The sequence below is a fragment of the Eurypyga helias genome, unplaced genomic scaffold, assembly GCF_000690775.1.
Source record: "Eurypyga helias isolate BGI_N326 unplaced genomic scaffold, ASM69077v1 scaffold5866, whole genome shotgun sequence".
NCBI lineage: Eukaryota > Metazoa > Chordata > Aves > Eurypygiformes > Eurypygidae > Eurypyga > Eurypyga helias.
Genome location: NW_010257109.1, coordinates 12,349 through 27,857, shown reverse-complemented (window position 1 = coordinate 27,857; position 15,509 = coordinate 12,349). Strand labels below are relative to the sequence as shown.

General features: G+C 44.3%; 1 protein-coding gene across 1 annotated transcript; it reads left to right on the top strand.

Annotated features, from left to right (window-relative positions):
• The first annotated feature begins 1,272 nt into the window (after nt 1-1,272).
• On the top strand, nt 1,273-15,277 carry HAL (histidine ammonia-lyase). The gene is made up of 20 exons (XM_010153881.1): nt 1,273-1,524; nt 1,960-2,020; nt 2,194-2,221; nt 2,523-2,597; nt 2,690-2,762; nt 2,846-2,912; nt 3,087-3,124; nt 3,204-3,329; nt 4,743-4,882; nt 6,387-6,434; nt 7,427-7,574; nt 7,651-7,746; nt 7,864-7,922; nt 8,754-8,834; nt 9,758-9,823; nt 9,926-10,091; nt 12,523-12,657; nt 13,770-13,878; nt 13,975-14,044; nt 15,096-15,277. The coding sequence occupies exons 1-20, from the start codon at nt 1,278-1,280 to the stop codon at nt 15,243-15,245; spliced, it is 1,983 nt and encodes a 660-aa protein (XP_010152183.1). The 5' UTR covers nt 1,273-1,277; the 3' UTR covers nt 15,246-15,277.
• Nucleotides 15,278-15,509: the final 232 nt, after the last annotated feature.

The window sequence follows — 15,509 nt, the reverse complement described above, 5'->3', positions numbered from 1 at the left end:
CCATCCGTCAAATCCATGCCTCTGCAATTGAGAGACAGGGATGTTGTGCAAGATGATGTTGAAGGCTTTGCACAAGTCCAGGTAGGTGACATCCGTTGCCCTTCCTTTATCCACCCAGGTTCTGGTTCAAGCTATCAGATTGCATTGAAAGCTCCTATTTTTTTGTTTTGTTTTCCAAATTATTTGTGTTACTAGTTTTGGGGTAATGTTTTGTCATAAAACCCCATATATCCTCTATTATGAGTTGCAGTTAATGCTGCCAGCTAATTTTGATTTCTTGCTGTCACAGCTAGGAAAGAAGTGAAACAGTGGCAGGCATGGCTTTCGCTAGCATTGTCCTGCTGTGCTGGGACAGTGTCTCCTTCCGATGGGTCTGCAGTTAAAATTCCCCACAGTAATTCACCCCAGGTAGTGCACATGACAGTAGTCTCTGGGTACGCTGCTGTGAGTAAGGTGGGCTACGAGTGTTGTTGTTGCGTTGTCTGTAAAGACAGGTATTTTCATCTTGCCCTCTTTGCACCTGCCTGCAAAAGCAGCATGCTACAGCAGCACCAGGCTGGGCGGTGCAGGTGTGACCTAGTATTTGTGCTACCTCTTCTACCAACATGGCCCAGAGCCTAAGTAAAAGGGTATTGGAAGTTCATGGATCTTTTCCTCATGAACAATCCAAAATTATATTCTCTCACTTCAGCATGGGACTGAGCAAAGCAGGCTTGCTTCCTGCACTGCCTGCCCTGGATGGAGACAAGTGGGTACAATCCAGTTTCCTTTCAATCCCAGCAGCCATGACCAGCCCATAATCATGGGGTGACTCCCTTCCAGCCCTCTCCCTCATGGAGGTTTTCATCAGTGTGATCTACTGCCAGGTGACAGCCCCGCTAACTTCTGCTACACCCTGAAGTCTTCCGAACAGTTGCATGCCGGGTTCTTCTGATTCATTTATCTATTCTTCCTGCACAAACTCCAGGTTGTAGCTTTTCTGTCTTCCTGATGTGATCTCTAGGAAAAAATTCCTGTGATAATAGGGTTCGGGGGTTTTTTTGCCTTTCCACTAAAAGGGTGTGCTCCCTGGGTCTGGTTTGATTGGACGAAGCCAGCTGGATACATCAATCTCGTGTATTTACAAAGGTGGGGATTTTGGGGGTGGATTTTTGCCTCTGTTTGATTGCAACACCGGACTCCAGCTAGGCACTGCTCTTCGGGCCGCCGCGTGGTAAATGTAAGGCTGCTGCACGCTGCAGCCCTTCCTGCTCAAGGGACGGCCGCGGAGAGAAAGCATGCCGAGATACACGGTGCACGTCCGAGGAGAATGGCTGGCAGTGCCGTGCCTCAGCTGTGCGAACACGATCAGGTGGCTGGGAAAGGAAGCCGTGAGACGGTACATGAAAAACAAACCCGACAACGGGGGATTTGCCTCGGTGGAAGAAGTAAAATTTTACATTCGAAGGTGTAAGGGACTTGGCTTGCTGGATCTGGATGATACAGTGGAGGAAGCACTAGAGGACAATGAATTTGTTGAAGTTGGTAAGGAAAACCTTAAGCAGCACATCTCAGAGTGACTGTGTTGGGATCAGAGTCAGCAAACTGTGGCTTAGTTCATGTCAAAGTGTGCTTGAGATGGTGCCTAGGATTTTTATGGAAAAATGCCAAAATGTCTTAGGAATATTTAATTTTTAGGAACTGAACTGTATCAGGTTTAGAAGGTACAGGGTTCTCTATACTCTATACATCTGTATATGGTGTCACGTACATTATGTGCTTGGGTTGGGCACTTCTACTTTTGAGTGCCTTAAATAAATATCTACCTCGTGTTATTTTCCTGGAAGCTTACAAACACGTTCAGGGCTGATAAATGCAAATTAGAATTCTTACTGCTGTGTATTGCAAAGAGTAACAGATTAATTTATATGTACAATGCATTTTAATCCCATTTGTGTTTATTCTGCATATTTCTTCTAGTTATAGAAGGAGATATAATGTCTCCAGATTTCATACCCTCTCAGCCAGAAGGAGTTCATTTGTATCCTTTTTTGAGTGCTTTGTAAACTTTTTGTAATTCCAGATATATGATTTTCTATGTTTCCCCATTCTTTTAGTGTTCCTTCATTCTTAATACTCATTGCCAGCTGTAATCAAAAGGTGACTACATGTGAAATCCTGTTTGCCTTTTATTTTCCTTTACAGAACTTTCAGATACAGCAAATACCGAGAACCAGAACAGGTAGGAACTGCCAAAGATTTTTCAGCTCAGTAGCAAATCCTGCAGCTCACTGGAACGTGCTGAGCGTTGAGCACTCATGAGAGCAGGAGCTGTTAGACTGGCTGGCTCTAGGAACCTAAATTATAATGTGCTTACTATGTTTTTGTTAGCGAGCTCCTGTCTTACGAGTGAATGTGAGTGAGCTTCCTGTCATTGCTGGATTTTGACTGGGTGGTTGGGTGGCTGGGTTTTTTTAATTCTGATTGTTAAGCAACTTTATACATATATGTATCCCAAACTAAAAGGTGGTTCTTTGGTGCAGTATATTTCTTTAGATGGCAACAGCTTAACAACGGAGGACTTGGTAAATTTAGGAAAAGGGCTCTACAAGATAAAGGTAAAGATTCTGAACAAACATGGCTAAAAATTACATGTTTATCTTTCTACAATTAAAATTAAATTATGACAGATAAACTACTTATGTTTTAGCTCACACCTGAAGCTGAAGCTAAAGTGAGTCAATCACGAGAAGTGATTGAAAGGATCATAAAGGAACAGACGGGTAAATATTTTTCCTCCAACTATGAATTGTTTAGAAAGCTTCATCAGGTTCCCTCCTTAACCAGTAGCATACATTTCTTTCAGTTGTTTATGGAATCACAACGGGGTTTGGGAAGTTTGCCAGGACCGTTATCCCAAACAGTAAGCTGAGGTAAATTGTGTGTGTCCTGTGTTTTCAGAAAAGGAAGAGGGAGCAGTTCAACCCTGTACATTTGCACTCCGTGGTTAGTTGAGAGGGCTGCTTCAGTATTTCCCTTTGTTTTGTGCCAAATAAAACCTGGCATGACTTATCTGGGTGTTTAAATATATATATTTTTTTCTGTAGGGAGCTTCAAGTGAATTTGGTTCGTTCCCATTCCGCAGGTAATGAGGAATTGCTTGGCATTGTCCTTTGCTGCTGCTGTTGGTGGTGGGTTAGTAACCGAGAGGGTTACTGTTTCAGGTGTGGGGAAACCTTTGACCCCAGAGAGATCTCGCATGCTGTTGGCGCTGAGGATCAATGTCCTAGCAAAAGGATACAGCGGAATATCCCTAGAAACGCTCCAGCAGGTTATTGAAGCATTTAATGGTAAAAAGATGTTTAAAGACAATCTTCCTTTCCCTTTTTTATCTTTTAACTGTTTCATTAAAGGGTGTAGCTCCATGTAGTGAGTGATGGATGTTGGTCTTTTGACCTGGCAGTTGTGAGAGATCAGGCCCAACACTCTGCTGTGACCAGTCCTGTAGAAGATCACGGCTAGAGACCGTTTCTCTGTTGAAGAACATGTGGTGTGAGCGGAAGTGACAAGAAAGGCTGAGAGAAAGGGATATAACAGGCAGAAGTTTGGGAAATGAGCCTCTGAGAGCTCAAGTAATTAGTTCAAGACTAAGCTTAACTAAACGCATGACTTGGACTCTGGGCAAGCTCTTCTAAAAAGGCTCAAGTCTCTAAGCTTTGTCCTGTCACGGTGCCACCACCTCTTGGGATGCCAGGAATTTTGGGTGGGGCCATTACCATGTAGAAAACGGCACGTCTTGGTGTTTGTCAAGCAGATCTGCTTGAGCAGCACCTGTTTGTGTGAGCAGAGCCCCTCAAACCTACACAAGTGTTCACAAGCAAGGCAACAGCTCAAAGCAGCTAAAGCTGGGTGGCATTGCTGGATGCCGTGGCAGGGAACCAAAGGGGTGGCTGTGCAGTTTGCTAGCTGCCATCCATCGATGGTCCCTCTGGCGAGGCATGCCACTGCCGTGGTGACAAGCAAAGAGCATCTCTCTGTTCAGTGCTGCCCTCAGTTACATCCCCTCCTCTTCCTCCTCCTGCCGCAGATGAAGGAGCAGCAATCCAGTGTTTAGCTGTGCAAAAGAACACAGACTGGTCCCTTCCCTGCTTTTTCCATGGTTCCCTGGGCTCCATTTCTCCATTTCATAGAATCACAGAATGGTTTGGGTTGGAAGGGACCTTAAAGACCATCCAGTTCCAAACCCCCTGCCATGGGCAGGGACACCTTCCACTAGACCAGGTTGCTCAAAGCCTCGTCCATCCTGGCCTTGAACACTTCCAGGGATGGGGCATCCACACATTCAGTGCTCAGAGTGCTGTGATGGGGAGAAGAGGGCTCAAAGATGGTTTGTAGGAGTTACCCAGTGTTTAGTGGAGTGAGAAATGAAGAGGTAGCTTTGTCTGTACCAGGTGGTCACCCTGCGACAGGGAGCTGAGAGAAGGGATGTTCTACCTGCCTGGCTGTGTGGCTGTAGATGCAGTCACCCGGGGTTGGGGTCCCCCCACTCCAAAACTAAATGCAGAAGGGAGCTGATTTCTTTACAAACCGCATCTACCCTGTGAGCAGGGGCAGATCCCAGTCTGCAATGATAGCAGTCCTGTTGGTGCCCTTGACTGTGATCACAGGATGCTACTGTGACCACACTTGTGCTGGTTTCTCTGTTTTCCAAGGAGTGTATCAAGGGGAAGCTCTAACAGAAGTAATTTTTGTTTGCTTTCTAGCGTCCTGCCTTCCTTATATCCCTGAGAAAGGGACAGTTGGAGCCAGCGGAGACTTGGCCCCCCTCTCTCATCTTGCTCTGGGATTAATTGGAGAGGGAAAGATGTGGTCCCCAAAGAGTGGCTGGGCTGATGCTAAATATGTAAGACTTGTGCAGCTGATTGCTTTTTTTCTGCTGTCTGGCTCATTTCCCAAATTGTGTGTAGCCTTGAGAGAAAGAGACTTTTCCTCAGATTAATAACATGTAAAAGGGTTTGGATTTTTTGTACCAGTTTGAGTTGGGACTAGGTTGCCTTTAGCAGCTCATCCTCTACCTTGAGGAAGGTGGATCCATGCGAACGGAATAACTGACCCACATGTCACTGGAGCAGATATGAATATGCAGCATTTTATTACGTCCTAAGGAAATATCATGCCATGGTATTGCAATACAAGATACTGCAGTGACATCAGTTAGGACCTGGAGAGAGGGACAGGATGTGACACCAGCTTTGAAAGAACGATCACCGAGGCCTCAGCTCCATAAACATAAACACTGTTCCAACAAACCCAAGATCACCTCTCAGATTCAAAACTTCACATGCTGAGTGTAACTGGAGATTTAGTGAAGGCAGGAACTTAACAGTAAAATTTCCACTGATTTTATGATGGCTTTCAGTGAATACACAGGTTTGGACATTTCATTTTTGGTAAAATAACTGGAGTTACAAGAAACCTTTATAGCACCCTCCTTTACAAGATAAAAGCTTTACAATTGAAATAATTTTGGATTTCTGATATTCTGTCGATAATACATCAGCAGATTGATCTACTCCTGAATATCTCCAAGTCTGGCCCCACCAGAGTCATTCATGGTAATTTGTCCTGCTGTGCCTATCTCTCCTATCCATGAATATTTGAACACCAGATTTATACATGGATTGGTAGTTGTACCATCACTGTAGGCTGGAGAGGTATTGAGAGCTACATAGGGAGAGGAGCAGGGAAGAAGCAAGACTGTGTTGTGGACCTTCAGGACCAGAAGTCACAGTTGAACACCTCTGAAATGTCTTACCTCTTCTCTTGGAAAGGTTGAGAGGACTCTAATCAGAACCAAGGTTATACTTTTCCTTCATTTCCCACAAGAGCGGCTGCCCTATGGAATAGACATGTACAGAATAAACTGAGTAAGACTCTCCTGTCATTGGAGATTTTCTATAGAAATGTTTAGGGGATCATTTATGAAGGAATAGCTTACGCCAAGCCAAACCTGTCTAGTTCCGCCTGGCAGGGTGTAGGCAGAACTACCTTCCCAAGATGCTTCCAGCCTTCTCTCCTGTTCCTCTCTCACATCAGCTCTCTCCCATCCCATGATAGCTGTTAATGGGCTGTGACAGTATCTCACTTCGGTGCTCCTATTACCTTCTTTTACTGGCACTGGAAAATTAGGTTCTAGTTTGGAAGCCCCAAAATGCTCTCCTTTATTTATTCCAGCATAAGAAAAGATTAATTTTAAATATCTGTGATATAAAGCTCTTTTTCTCCCTTTACTTAAGGAATTTGCTAACTTTTTTATTAACTGAAGCACTTAAGATTTAAAAGTTTTGGTGGTTGAATTATGGAAAACCATTTTTCATTAATTACCTTGTCATTAAACTCCTTCACAGGTCCTGGAAGCCCATGGTCTGAGACCAATTACCTTGAAACCAAAAGAGGTAATAAAGTATAATGATGCCAGCTGATGAAAAGCAAGCATAGTCATTCACTAGTTGCTTTATACTTAACAATTTAAGACTGAAATGAATTAACGGTCATTTTAAATCAAGCTCCAGAATGGTATTAATGAAGTGTTATCAGGAGTGGGATTCACGTCTCTTAGTGTCACGCTGCTTGACTTGAAATGTCAGACCCAAGCTAAATGTTTAAACTGGCTCTGTGTTTGGTGGAGAGAGACAGGCATCTTCAGAAAACACTTTATATCATCCTGAAAGAGCTGTCCAGGAAGCCCCCTCAAGGTACCTATCTGCCCTTTGACTGTAACAGGAGCTTGGATGACTGACTTGGACCAGGTATCTGACTTTTAGATCATTAAAACTAGGTGAGATGAATCTCACTCCAAGTATTAAAGTTTATGTGGGAACATAATTAGTTTGAGGACTGCGGAGCTCTCTGATAAGGAACATCAGTAGCCGTAAAACACCGCCAAGAGCAAGAAGCTAAATCCAGTGTCTCCTGAAGTCAAATGGAAGGCTCCCATGGGCCTCAAGTTTGTTTAGAACAAACATGAAGCTAGTTTTAACCAAACTCAACAAATCTTTTACAGCAGTTATAACTTCTAATGCTGTTTTAATTCTCCCCTTCCTTACTATGATTAGTTTTCACACACTCCCATCCTCATGACTTCTTTTGTTTAGCTAATAACTTTTTTGCTTAAGATTGAAATAATATGAAATAAACTTCTTGCTTGGAACTACTGGAGCTCGAAGGGTGTTTCTGATGACTTACTAGGGTCATGAACACTGACAATTCAAGCAGCAAAAATGCCCAGTCAAGCTGTGCATTTCATGATTTTGGAATGATCCAGGAAACTGAGCAAAAGTCTTTAACTCTTTCATATGAGAAGGAGAATAATCACAGGTACAGGGAATTATCACAGTGGGTGGAATAGCTGCGATGAATTTGCCTAACACCTGCTCTCTCTTTGAAGGGTCTGGCGCTAATCAATGGGACACAAATGATCACCTCGCTGGGGTGTGAAGCGGTTGAAAGAGCCGGTGCTATTGCTAGGCAAGCTGACATAATCGCTGCCCTTACACTTGAAGTCTTGAAGGGTACAACGAGGGCCTTTGACACTGGTGCGTAGTGGCTGTTTCCTGTCTGCTTGAGGTTGACAAGAGGGGCAAAACCTAACGGTCTAACTTGTTTTACCAGATATCCACGCGGTGCGCCCACATCGAGGGCAGGCTGAAGTGGCGTTTCGATTCAGGTCCCTTCTGGATTCTGACCATCACCCATCAGAAATAGCAGGTGAACAATCTTAACCTTCACCCTCTCATGATACCAGGACAGGCTGGGTCTTACAGCTATCACCCATATGCCTTTGTGTGAGGAATATTTGGTTTTTTCCTCCCTTGTTCCTTCTAGAGAGCCACAGATTCTGTGACCGAGTTCAGGATGCGTACACAATGCGCTGCTGCCCTCAGGTAAAAACTGACTTTTATTGCCTTCCATAGCACTAGATGAATGATGGTGAAGTTACCACTTCAGAAATACTGTCAATTATGCACTGCTTGACTGCATTAGAGGAAGCAGCTTTATTTTTTCTTCTCCCTCACTTCAAAGTTAGCATTAATGGAGACAAGTAATTCATGGTTCCCATGCACATACCCATCAGGCAGCACCTAACAATGCTGTGTTCAGATCTAAGAGAGGCCAAGTGTCAGAACCAGGGGGAAGGTGCTGGTTTCCAAGCTTGCAGGTGTTGTAGGGCATTTCTTCTGCATCGATACTAACACTGTGAGCTGGGGAAAGGAGTTTCCAGAAGCAGCCAGAGTGACAGGTTGTTCATCTACCTGTAGTATCTCAAGCATACCAGAATAACTCAACCCTGTGAGTTTTAACATGGGCAAAGCTATTAAATCATTGGAATCAATGAAAATTAATTAATTAATGAGAGTTTTTGTTTTCTGTGGGGCCTTTGGAAGGTTACGTCTCCCCTAATAACATTCTGCCACTGAATAAGTATCCTATCTTCCATTTAGGGTAAACCAGCCCAAACAAGTGAAGAATGATGTATTCAGATCACCCTTTTGGCAACATTGCCATAATAGTAGTAAATACAGTCTTTTGTGTGTCTAGGATAGGCAGTGTCCCACAGTGGTGCTCCTGATATTTAGAGCAAATCCAAGACCATCTTCACATGTGGATGGTAGAGGCTGAGACAGTGGGAAAGAGAGTACCTGCAGCTTGATCAGCATCCCAAAGATGAACTAAGTGTAGACACTGATCTCAAGTGCTAATGGCTTTTGTTCTAGGTCCATGGAGTTGTAAATGATACAATTGCTTTCGTGAAGGACATCATGATGACGGAAATCAATAGTGCCACCGACAACCCTGTATCTTTCTGATGGCTTTATTTCTATGTAAAATTCTGCTTGGCCTTTTTTATCTTTTCTTCCTAAACAATTATTTGCATAAGAGGCAAAAAATGTCATAATTTGCTTCAGTCAATAACTACCATTGATTGTGACAGCAACCTCTCCTCCCTTCCCCATGTCTGTTTTGGTGTATGTAAGAGTGTGTTGGCCAAGGAAACCACGTGTGCATATGCTTTAGCACATGTTAAATGTTTCCTAGATGAGATTCTATATGCTTATATTGAATATATGGATAGGTGGGACTTGGCAAGCAAATGGACTTAGACGGATGGTGACTTGTATGAAACATCTGGCTATGCAGCATGAGCAAAACCTGCACTCCAGAGCAAGATTTGCACTCAGTCAGGGAAGGCAGAGAGAACGCCGATGGCTGGTGAGCCTCATCCCAGCTCAGCCTTGTGAACTCTGTGCACAGTTCTTGCATGGGCGCTGGTCAAGGCTGCGTTCGCCTCAGCAGTGCAGAGATGCTGTACGTAACATCACACCAGTAGCTGATAAGCGTTACTGCTTGTAACCTGTCTAAAATTATATCTGCCCTGGGGAAAATCTACCAAGGAATGGAGAAACTATACTAGGATCCAAACATGAGTGTTTCTTTGCACCCCTCATAGTTCCCTGCCCTCCTCCCTCAACCCACCTTAATCAAAGACCTTGTAGTCTGTTTGAAAAAAATACATGTCCAAATTGTATCTACAAGTTTGGAGAACTGAGATTGGGTCTTCATTTTCTGAAAAGTGGACATGCAGATGTAACAGAAAGTGCTTGCAAAAAAAAGCCTGTTAGTACAAACATTCCTTCAGTTAAGATGTTCTAATTGCTGGCAGATATCTGTCATGTAAACTGTATTTCACTCATGTTTATGCCTTAACATATCCTTAAAGATGGTGTTTGCTGAAAGAGCAGAGACCATTTCTGGAGGAAATTTTCATGGTGAATATCCTGCAAAGGTAATTAAACATTTGGAGAAAGAAAAAGAAAAAGCTGGTTTCTGTTTTATTTTGTTTGGGTTTTTTTTCTGTCATTTGGTTTAATGAGATCTTTTTTTATAGGCTCTGGACTATCTGGCAATTGGTGTGCATGAACTCGCTGCAATTAGTGAAAGAAGAATTGAGAGGCTCTGCAACCCCTCACTCAGCGAATTACCTGCTTTTTTAGTCACTGAAGGAGGGCTGAACTCTGGCTTTATGATTGCACATTGCACAGCAGCTGCCCTGGGTGAGTGTTGAGTACTATCATCAAGAGAGCAAGCTAGAAACACCAATTTCTATCAAGGCAGATGTCATTTGATAGTACATACAAAGACATCTCACTCCTGTTTTCCATCTCTTCTCCATGTGCTTTGTGCTGTCTGGGTGTGAAGTCTGAGTGTTCAATGCAATTGCAATCATTTCAGCTCAGGATTCTTTATCCTGCACTAACCCAGGGGCGTGTTTAGTGGTCTGAACATGCAAACCCTTAGGTGGACTTTGATGGGAATGCTTGCCTGCTTGCTTCTTTATGGGATAGGCAGGGACTGCTTTGATTGGCAGTCACCAACGTGAGAGCTCTGGTTGAAATCAGTGACAAATGTGTACGCAGGAGCCTGCAAATCAGCTCAGACAGGGCTGTAATTAACAGCAAACAATGCAGGCAACAAACATGCAACTGTCTGAGCCACTCTTTCTGAACTTAGAACATCTGCTTGAATAGTTACGGTCTGTAAGCAGGGGATACCCCTATTCTTCACTTCTCACTGGCATGGGGACACCGGTTATCTCAAAGCTGGGCCTGATACCCCTATACTCGGTGTCTCCATTTGATGGCCAGGTCAGTACGTCAATATCAGGCTCATGGCCTGCAGAAGCCTGGAGTTCCCAGGGCTGGTTATCAGAGGAGCACACTAAAAATAAGCATTAGTGCATTTTTCTTCTAGCAGTCATGACTAAGGCGACAAGAAGCCTGATGGCTGCTGGGATATTGTAGTTCATATGTTCAGGAAAGCATGAGCCAAGATAAAGATAAACATGGTATGAGTAGAGGGTAAATTTTAAGAGATGCAAACAGACAAAGGAACAGAGGATGTTAGATAAAGGTGTAGATAAACATCCTGCAGAAAAAAAAAGTCAATTAACTAGATTGATATGATAAAGGAACCCTGCCTAGAGGCTGTTTTGGGAAGCAGGGCTGGAAAAGGAGCTGAAGTGCTGCTACCCTTGTTCTAGGGCTGGAAACCTTTCCTTTTGGCTGGGTAGAGTTTAGGATGGCTCCAGGCCTTAGCTGTTGCTTGGCTTCAGGTTTCGGAGCTCACTTCTGCAGTCTGGGGTGAGAGATTCTGGGGTGTTCATGGCTTTGGCCCCAGGGAACAAAAGTTACAGCCCTGCCTCCTAAACTCATTGCTGCACTGACGCCAGGGGTCCATGTCTTAAAACCATCAAAAGAGCCTGGAATTTATCTAATAGTGAAGCTCCTTTTTTTTTTTAACAAGTTATTACTCATAGGTTTAAGTCACCCTGCCTGTTTCTAATCTGTTTGTGTACCAGCTAACATTGTCCACTCTCAGGGCTAAGAGATAAAGCTGCAAAAAAATATTGCCAATGTTTCACAACGCCGCTGGGTACGTTTCTTCCTTCCTTCCAGGTAGCACTGCGCCTGCCAGACTGAACTGTTCACAGTAGCCACATGCAGCTTCTCTGAGACCTGCCATTGCCTGCTGAAATTTTGTGCCAGCTGGGCTCCAGCCCTGCACTGTGTCACTCCAGCCTATTTGCAATTGCTGTCACCAGCTCCCTTGTTGCTTTTCTGAAGCCCCTAATTGGGCGAGGGCATTACACAGCATCCTGCTGGGCTTCAGAAAGGAAAGGTCTGCGTGTAGCCAGAGCACTATGAATGCAGACTTCCTTTCTCCTCTTCTAAAGAGCAATTTTCCACCTTAGATTGTTGTGGAATGGTGCCTACAGCCCTTCCTGCAGCCAAATTCCTCTTGCTTTTGGGTGCAGCTTGAGAGACTTACTCCAAGTCTGGCTTTCAAAGCCAGAGTGCTCCCACCCTCAGACGTGTATGTGCCCAGAGGAGGGATGTGGGTGGACATCTTCGTAAGGAGGGGAGGAGGGTAGGAGAGGATTTCTATCCTGCTCCCACATCTTCCTGGAAAAGCTTTTGCAAGTGCCTCAGCTCTGATGCGAAGGGACCAGATGCTGATCTCTAGCTCTCCTCTTGAAACCATGGGAGGGGCAGCATCTGTGACCAAAACCGGAGTTAACCCATGCTTTGTAAAAAGAGTAACAGGCTTGGAGTAACAGGCAAGACCATTCCCAGGCTGGTATTTCAGTTATACAGGCTGATACTTCTCTTCAGTTTCCATCAGGCCCTTGAGCCAGAGCAATTCAACCCCAGAGAAGGGGGAGCAGTGAGCAGTCTTTCTATATTTGGCTAATATTTGCCTCTAAAGACTGATACTGATTGCTGTTTTCAGAGGCAATGGTACTTTTCAAGTTGTTTATTACAAATTACTTGGTCAAGATAAAGCATCCATGCGCTCTCAAAAAAGGAGCGATGGTTTCCCCGCTGCGACCTGAGGTGGTGGACAGGCCATTTGCTCTGGGTTGTCCATAGCTTCTGCTGTCTCATGCCCATTCTGTCCTATATTCATTGCACTGGATTTTTGCAGTTTCTGAGAACAAAGCCTTGTGCCACCCCTCTTCTGTGGATTCTCTCTCAACCAGTGCTGCTACGGAGGATCACGTGTCCATGGGAGGATGGGCTGCAAGAAAAGCTTTGAGAGTTATCGAACACGTGGAACAAGGTAACATTAAAATGCTCATTTCCAGACAGACCTTATGTATGTAACCATAGTAAGATATTAGTGCCATTCTTTTTAGATATGTTTTAAGAAAAAATTGGTAATGCATCTGAAAGATCTAAAAATATTATATTAAGTACATATTTTACAGGCATTTGGATCTTTTTAACAGAAATGGGGTAAATCCAGCACTAAGTGTTTCTTGTGAAACAAAACTCCTGACTGCAGGACACTCAGCAAAACTTTCCTCCCTTACTTACAAGGACAGATTGCTCTCTTGCTTTTTATTTATTTATTTGGCAGCTGCTTTTTATTTATTTATTTGGCAGATAGTGTGCTTGGATACAGAAGTCAGCTGTTAGTGGAAGAGCAGAGTAATACACAGTACACAAATACTGAACTCACTTGCCCCCTTAAGTTTATACATTGGAGTGCTCTGAAGATTTATTGTTATAGAAATACAATTTTTGTGTGCAGAGAAATGAGTTTGAAAAACCACATGTTTCAGCAACATGCTGAGAAACAATGTGGCCTGGATCCAGTTGGTTCACCCTATTCGTGGGTGAATTAGGTTGTGAAAATGAGGAACTCATGCCAATAATGGTGAGGTGTGAAGTGGGCAGATACAGTGCAAAATTCTCCAGAAAGAAGAGTCTCTTTCAAAGCTGTCTAATTTTAATGGTGCTTTCACATGGGCTCTTGTAAGCTTTGTAGGCAGCACTTTCTGGTATAGCTCAGGCCCCTTCTTCTACCCAGTTCTCAAGATGTTTTTGAACTCATGATAACCATAACTTTGGGTATTCAAGATTCCCTGGAAGAGATATTTATATGAATTTAAGGCTGGGGTAACCAGGAGTTCTTGGCACAGTGAGAAGTCCGTACGGCAGACCACTTAAAATCTGATTGCTCAAATGCTGGATGCCACCCCCAGCACCATCCATGAAATGATCCTGCTGCTGGACTGCCTCTCTGGGGTGTGTGGATCCACCAGTCTTCTCACCTTAGCTGAAACCGTATCCTGTTATCCAGAACGAACGCCAAGGATCACATCATGAGGGAAAGCTTGCCTTGAGCTGTACCTGCTGAAAATCCCTTTCGCTGTTTTGATTTCCTAGTTCTGGCTATTGAGCTGCTCGCGGCCTGCCAGGGCATTGAATTCTTACGCCCTCTGAGAACGACAACCCCATTGGAGAAGGTCTATGACCTTGTGCGCTCCGTTGTGAGGTAAGATCAGATAAACGCCCCCCCAGAGGTTACCCCCCTGGCTGCCTGCCGTGGTGGTTAATGTTTGGCCAATGTTCGCAATGTGTCTCCTCACAGGCCTTGGATGAAGGATCGCTTCATGGCCCCAGACATCGAAGCCGCTCACAGGCTGCTCGTGGAGCAGAAGGCGAGTGTTGACTTTGGTCACGTGTGGTAGGGCCGTCCTGAGGAGCACGCTGTGGCTGTGCTTTGGAAATAGCCCTCCACGCCTTCAGGGACAGGCCTCGCTGAAATCACTCCTCTGCCTGGGGTGAACCCACCGGTTCTGAGATTGGGTTTTCCTTAGTTTTAATGGGATAGATTTAGGAATCCATTCCTAAAGTTGCACTGTGTAATAAATAGCTTACATTATTAATTCTGGCAGGGGTTTCACAGGCATAAGTCCAGCCTTGGACCATTTGAGGGCAGGGTCCTACACACCCACAGATCTCCAGAGAAGTCTGTGATTTCTCCAGGTGGTGATCCTCATTCCTGGGGCAGTAAATGCTTCCCAGCCTTGAGACCCTTAGGCATGGTGGACTGTGGAAGCAGTAAGGGGATATGGAAGAGGAAATAGCAGTGGCAAAATATGTTAACGTGGGCCAAGTGTTTTTACAGCTATCTGATCCATCTATTTTATTTGTTTGTAAAATGTAAGTAACAGAAGAATGAGGGAGAGTAAGCAAATGGGAGAAGAAAATCCCAGTCCATCTTCTGTAAGGCTGTTTGCCCTGCAGCCCTAAGGAGACTGTAGAACATTTTACATTTCTGCCTTAAATCCCAGCTGCCACCCCTTCCCTTTTACTTTGTCCACTCCAGCTTCCATTTTGCTTCCCTGTTTTCTTCATGACCAAGTGATTTTTTTTTTTTAGCAAGTGACGCAATCCTCTCCCAACTGTTTCACTCAGAGCATTAACTGGGTAACAAGACAAGATGCAATGTTTTCACCTTGAATCCTTTCACCTTCACCCCTGGAGCTGTATTTTTTCCCATCCCCTGTCAACTCCATCCACATGTGCTTCCCTAAACCTCACTTTGGCTGCCTCTCTCGTTCTGCTGATCACATACAGTTGTAGGTCTGTAATTCTCACCTCCATCCCAGTAACTCTTCCAGGGGATTTCCTGAACTTGTACATTGATGTCTGACCTGACCTTTCACTTTAGCTCTGACTCTGCTGTTTCATTTTCTTGTTTCACAGGTGTGGGAAGTGGCTAAACCTTACATTGAAAAGTACAGGAGGGAACACATCCCTGAATCGAGACCGATTTCACCAACAGCCTTCTCCCTGGGATCGCTGGAAGTGAACACAGGTGTTGGTCATGACCATAGACATCAGGATGAACTTTAAGAGTTGCAGTCCTGTGGTACAGAGCAGATCCTTTCCAGGACCTTGCCTAAGGGTGGCCGTTCTACTAGAAATCCATATGGTTTCTCCAAGTGACTCAAAAGACCTGACTCTCTATCTCAGGAGCACCTACAGATAGTAAAGAAATAGCTCACTACTTTCCTCACATGTGAAAGGCAGCTTTGCTACGATTTTGGCTGACTTTCCTGAACTTCCCAACACAAAACATTGACTCCTGCTGAAGCCAGCGGATGTTTTACACAGGGC